The following is a 6,266-nucleotide window of genomic DNA, read 5'->3' on the forward strand; positions in this document are numbered from 1 at the left end:
AGCAGGAATTGCAAAAGCAACAAAAAACGTTGCAACACTGATCAAACTCTGCTAGAGACATTGGAAAAAAAGCATTTCCAATCTTTAAATGCAAAAAGAAATTCAAATGCAGCAGATTCATTTATTTTTCTGTTTATTTTCCACATCCTGTGTTTTACATGTTTCATGGCTGAAACTGTAGGAAATGTTTTATAGCTTTAATGTTTTTAAATTTTAAGTTTTAATGAGTTTCATAACATCTCAAAGGGTGAATTAATATTTACAAAGCTTTTTCTAATATTTAAATTTGGATTTGCTTCCAACTTCCAGTATCAGCCCTAAATTCAGTTTAGAAAACATTTTACAAGTCTTATTTAACAAGAACATCTTACAGCAAACAAGTGTAAAGTGTACTCCAAACACTCACACAGTTTACAGTATTGGTATGCTGTTATTGAACAGATTGCTTATGTCAGTTAAATATTAATAAAAGTAGTTAGAGGGCACCCACAAAAACATATACCTGAATTCTAACTCTGTAAAATGCATTCAATTTAGAAATGTTAGGAATACCACCACACTGCTAACAAAATAAGAATACGTGCTTTATTTTAACCATTCGTCATCAATATTTGTGTTAATCTCTGTGTTAGTCTAGTCATACCTAAAGTTTCAACAATAGGAAGTTTTTTTACAATAGCCCGTTTCTTCACCATTCTCATCACACCAAGGGCCAGTGTCACTGTTACCACAATAGGGAGTCCTTCAGGGATTGCAGCTACAGCCAAACTGTAATGAAAGTAAATACACAAATCTCCTCTTAGAACATCATTAATGAACACATAGTAACGATGCATTTACACTTCAGAACATTGTTTCTGTAGCAGTCTTTCCACTGAGGTTAAAAGTGAAAGGAAGCAGCTGTCATGTGGTTCTAGTTGTATACCATGCGCTATGATACGCCCTGAGGACAGCAATAAAATGCTATTAACTTGGATGTTTCTACTCATTATTTATGCAAAAATATGAAGAAAAATTGGGGTAGGGTGAACTCAATGGTACTTCTGTTCTGGCTACACAAAACACTAATTAGGACTACGCAAAGCAGCCCAGACTCTGAAGAGTAAGTGCAGTCAGGACTAAACAGAACTGGGAAATGCCATCAGTTCAAGTGGCCACTGATCCACAGCTGTTACTTCCAGATCATGACATGGCAGCAAGCTAACTATGGGAATGACACAGAGGGTCATTCAAAATCCAAACGAATAAACTCTGTAAAAACCACATGAAACAAGATCACAATAACTCATCACACAATGCTCAAAGAATCAGTTGCTGGTGCCCTCCCCTCAACCTGCATAAGGATAAACTACCGGAGTTTGGTCCTGTCATTTAAAGAAGCATCTCTGCCTTATGCACTGCTCCTGTAATTAGCAACTCAGCAACTTTTCTAACAGTACAGAGGTAGATCATCTAAATTCAGTGTTATTCTCAGCAGACAACACCCTGGGATTAAGTTTCCATAATGTGCTAGAAAATGAACTAATGAACTACATGACACAAGGCTTGTAGTAACTTAGTTCTGCTTGATGCCACTTACAAAATGACGTTTATTTACACAGTGATGAAAATTCAAACTGTACAACACTCTCATCACCATACAAATGCACAGTTTAAGAGACTGTCAAGAACATACCGTATCATTAAAAATGAGTATGAATTTGCTTTCTTACAGCACATCATTTTTAATTACTTACGTGAATTTAAGAGCAGACTCTGTGTGCAAGCACACTACATATCACTAGCTTTCAGGCACTTGCTGCAATGCACAATCTACACTATTTAAAAGCAAAAATCTCACCTCACACCAATTGTGAACATATCAAGGATATGTTTTCCTTGCAACCAGCCAACCAGCATAATAACTCCTATAAAGAAAATAGTTGTCAGGATAAATGTAAAACCAACATGTACTGTAGCCTCATGGGGACAAAAAAAAAGAACTCAAATAGCCAAAACCAAGCTTATCATTGTGCTACCTATTAAAAAAAAAAGAAGTATTATTTCTCTGCCAAAGCATGACTCCATTAGTGTGGCAAAGGTGAAGAAAGTTCCTGCTAGTCAAGTTGCCCAATCATATCAACAGGGAGGTACTCACTCTCATACCTTGAATTAGAATACACGACACATTGGAATTTAAAAGGAAATGTTTAGAAGACAGAAAGTCAGTCAGAAAAGTATGTTTGCAAGAAAAAACAAGTAAACATTTTTATGATGAAAGTTATGCCACATTAGTAATCTTCAGATAATTAGTGATATGAACTCAAGGTGACCAATAAAGCAAGGAGCCAAAATATTTTTTAAGAAGAGACCAAGCGTCCCGTTTTCCCAAGCCTACGGTAGTTTCAGTTACATAATAATTTGTAATTCTTTCACATAAATTCTCTTACCTATTATACCAAAGGAATACAAGGAAAGCTGTTTTCCCAAGAGATCCATGCTCTTCTGCAGAGGTGTCTTTGGAGCCTTGATGATTGGTAAACATGTAAGAGTTAACAAGCATGGGTTAAAAAAGCACGAACTGTATTACATATCACTTTAGATACCCAAATTTCAAGAGGCTGACAGTGAATAAAATGCAGTTACACCTATTGTTTCCATATGTTTACTTTGTGAAAACAAACAAAACCCCAAAGACAACCCAAAGAAAAGCACAGAAGGAAGAAGGGACATAAAGCAAAACATCTAATAAAAAAAGTAAAAAAAAAAATAAAACATGAAAGTGGATTTTTACATTGGATGCCAGTGAGATATATTGTGGCCTACAGTACAGAAAGTTTAGCAAAAAAACCAAAAAGGAAGACAGTCTCTTTGTAAAGTCATCTTTGTTCAACAACTTATGAAAAAAGTGCATACTCTATATGAAAACGTTGATATTAAGTCCGATTCACTCCTACCTTCAAAATTTACTTCTAAAGTGAGTTTACTGTAATATAAACATCAAAACCCTAACAGTCTGGTATTTCAGAATGTTGTTGATTTAGAATGCTCATATTAGGTTGTCGGGTTTTTTTTCCATTAATAATTACATTTGTTACAATACAAGCTAAAACTATTGAGCAGATGTTCGTATTTTCCTCAGATGTGTATAAAAGTGGATTCCACTTTGCTGACTGGGCAGCAGTATTCCCCTGGAAAGGTGCAGTAAGGCACTGCAGCTAACATGGGGTCAGTGATGCACTCCTGGTTAAAACATGTAATGCTCTTACTTGCTTTTGGCCAGATTTCAGAAATATAAATATCTGGGGAGAAAAAGAGCTGCCTATACTACGCCTGATCACATCCTGACACCTGGAGATAGACTGTTCCCTTAATCCTGCATTGGGTGAGGCAGCCAGAGAAACAGCTAGAAGGCCCAATATACACAACGCACTCAAGAGTGAATTCCCATGTTGATCAGTATACTGCAATGAAGAAAAATCACTGTGGGAGTTTGATATACAAGAGTCAAAGGGAGCTTATTAAAGGATATGGTGGAGATCATGAAATAGCAGATGATACACACATAACCCCAAAGTACACTGCTGATCAGAGGAAAATGCAGTCCTACAAATCTCTCATACAAATCTCTTCTGCACAAATGCAGTTCCACTTAAAAGCCAAACAAACAACAACAAAAAACCCCAAACAAACAAAAAAACAAACGAGAAAAAAGCAACCCCAAACCCACTTCCATAAATTACAATGAAATCTGTTTCACTAAACAGGTTCAGAATGTTACTTTCACAGTTAGTATTTTTCAGGTCAGCTACGGATATTTTGTTGCACAGAATTTAATTACTACTTTTATGTTCAAGAGGTAAGTTTTGTTCCACTAGAGGAAAGAAAAATATTAAAAGCAATGTAAGTCTAACTCAGTTCCTCTGGAATAAATCCAATCTTTTAATGAATGAAATACACAGTTACAAAATACATCTTTGCTTCTAAATATTCACTCTTACCTCTTCTGCTTGCATCATTTTGAAAACCTCCCCAAATTCAGAGTTTTCTCCTGTTCCAATAACTATCCCCTAAAATAAAAACAAAATTAAAGTAAATTCAAATCTGAAGTTTAATGTTAGTGGTTGCTCTTGATAGCTTGGACTCAAATAGTAGGCAAATGCCATTTAGCCTAGTATGACGTTGTTAGCTTTGTTCATAAAATTAAATCTTGGCAAAAGTAGGGAATATTTTTCCTGAAAAAACATCTTGCCTCTGCGAAATAAACTGCTATGCTCTGCACTGCTGAAGTATTTAGTAACTACCAGTAACAAAACTCAAACAGGTTAACACCTATCTATGCTAGCTATAACTGTATTTTCAGTTACACATTTTCAAATGTGTTACTGTAGCTCTGAAACCAAAATACCACAGCAAAATCCTGGACAGAAGAGTTTCATCTGCTCTCTATAAATTTGAGCTCTCCTGACTCTACATTACTTTTCTTTCTAAACCAGTGTCTGAAAAAGCACCATTGAGAAAATCTCTGCAGTGTATCACAGTAGTGTTCCATATTACCAATAAATAAAAAATTCTATTTCAATACCATTTCCATTGTTTCAGAAAACTCAAAATATATGTAGTCCTAAGAACAGCCTTCAAATAGTTGAAACATGGAAAATATTCTTCTTTATCAATAATGGCTTTACCTTTGCTTTTCCACATCTGACCAATGTTCCCATGAAAGCAATATTGCTCCTAGAAGTAAGGTCTCCATTAGTTGCTGCTGGCTGAGGAGCTGTAGATTTGGAGCAAGGAGCTGTCTCACCTGTGAGACTGGATTCATCAATAGAAAGGTCCACAGCCTTTGGAAACAAAATAGTTAAAAAGCATGACAATCTTTAAATAACTGGAAGCATTAACAGAATTTTCCCATTTTTAACATAAGAAATATAACCAATTTATTCATATGGTAAGAAGCCATGTCAATGGCAACCATATTTTAAGGATCAACAAAGCAACAAGCACTCCTACAGAATATTGCAGCAATGCCACAAGCTCTCACTTTCATGAGTCAAAGTTTACTCACAATTTTATGTTCACAGCTGTTTTCCTGTAAAACATTCAAAAGGTTTCAACTATGATGCATTCTGTCACCAAACAAAATAATTAGCTGGGAATGCAAGTGCACATACATATTACCCTCTCAACTCTTCCTCTCTCTGCTTCCTCCTACCATCATCCACTAAGAACTTACTATCAAGAATCATATTTCATAGAATCATATTTCATAGAACCATAGAATACTTCGGGTCAGAAGGGACCTTAAAGCTCATCTAATTCCAACCCCCACCGGTCTACTAGGACACTTGCCACTAGATCCAAGCCCCTGTGTCCAGCCTGGCCTTGAACACTGCCAGGGATGGGGCAGCCACAGCTTCTCTGGGAAACCACCCTCACAGCAGAGGGTTTCTTCCGTATATCTAACCCAAATTTACCCTCTGGCAGTTTAAAGCCATCAACCCATGTCCTGTCACTACTTGGTCTTATAAAAAAAACCCTTCTCTAGGTTTCTTGTAGGCCCCAGTTAGGCTCTAGAAGCTGCTCTAAAGTCTCCTTGGATCCTTCTCTTCTCCAGGCTGAACAAGCCTTCATAGGAGAGGTGCTCCAGCCCTTGGAGCATCTCCATGGCCTCCTCTGGACTCGCTCCAACAGGTCCACATCCCTCTTGTGTTGGGAGCCCCAGAGCTAAATAAAAGTACTCCAGATGGGGTCTCACAAGAGCAGAGAGGCAGGATCACCTCCTTTGACCTGCTGGTCACGATCCTTTTGATCAGCTCAGCACACAGTTGTTTTCTGGGCTACAAGTGCACACTGCTGGCTCATGTTGAGCTTCTTATCAATTAATAACCCCAACTCCTTCTCCTCAGGGCTGCTCTCCATGCATTCTCTGCCCATCCTGTAGTTGGGCTTGGGATTGCCCTGACCGAGGTGCAGGACTTTGCGCTTGGCTTTGTGGGACTTCAAGGTTCACAAAGGTTAACAGCGGTTTTTGGTCACAAATTCTCTAAAGGAAAAAATCCTATTCAGGCAACGGTCACACACACTAGAGGAAAAGAAACTGTCTTTTTTTCGTCTAGGTTTTATTTTTGTAGGCTTTTGGTAGCATGTGGGCACAGTTACAAGACGGAAAAGCTAAGAATTAATTATTCTATATTAACCAACTGACAGATACAGAAAATAAAGTGTGTTCTATAAATACAATTCAAAACAAAAAATAACATCTCAAAATACAAAATGAAGTGTCT

At 37.2% G+C, this 6,266-nt stretch overlaps 1 protein-coding gene across 2 annotated transcripts in view; it reads right to left on the reverse strand.

Annotated features, from left to right (window-relative positions):
* The window catches only part of ATP2C1 (ATPase, Ca++ transporting, type 2C, member 1), a 48,022-nt gene that overhangs the window by 18,233 nt on the left and 23,523 nt on the right, over nucleotides 1-6,266 (reverse strand). For both annotated transcript variants that reach the window (XM_010016737.1, XM_010016738.1), the window contains 5 exons: nucleotides 4,668-4,823; nucleotides 3,981-4,049; nucleotides 2,430-2,505; nucleotides 1,841-1,907; nucleotides 644-768 (listed from right to left, as the gene is read on the reverse strand). In XM_010016737.1, the coding sequence (XP_010015039.1) occupies nucleotides 644-768; nucleotides 1,841-1,907; nucleotides 2,430-2,505; nucleotides 3,981-4,049; nucleotides 4,668-4,823 (493 nt within the window). The remainder of the gene's footprint in view (nucleotides 1-643; nucleotides 769-1,840; nucleotides 1,908-2,429; nucleotides 2,506-3,980; nucleotides 4,050-4,667; nucleotides 4,824-6,266) is intronic.

The sequence above is a fragment of the Nestor notabilis genome, unplaced genomic scaffold, assembly GCF_000696875.1.
Source record: "Nestor notabilis isolate BGI_N333 unplaced genomic scaffold, ASM69687v1 scaffold4736, whole genome shotgun sequence".
Classification (NCBI taxonomy): Eukaryota; Metazoa; Chordata; class Aves; order Psittaciformes; family Psittacidae; genus Nestor; species Nestor notabilis.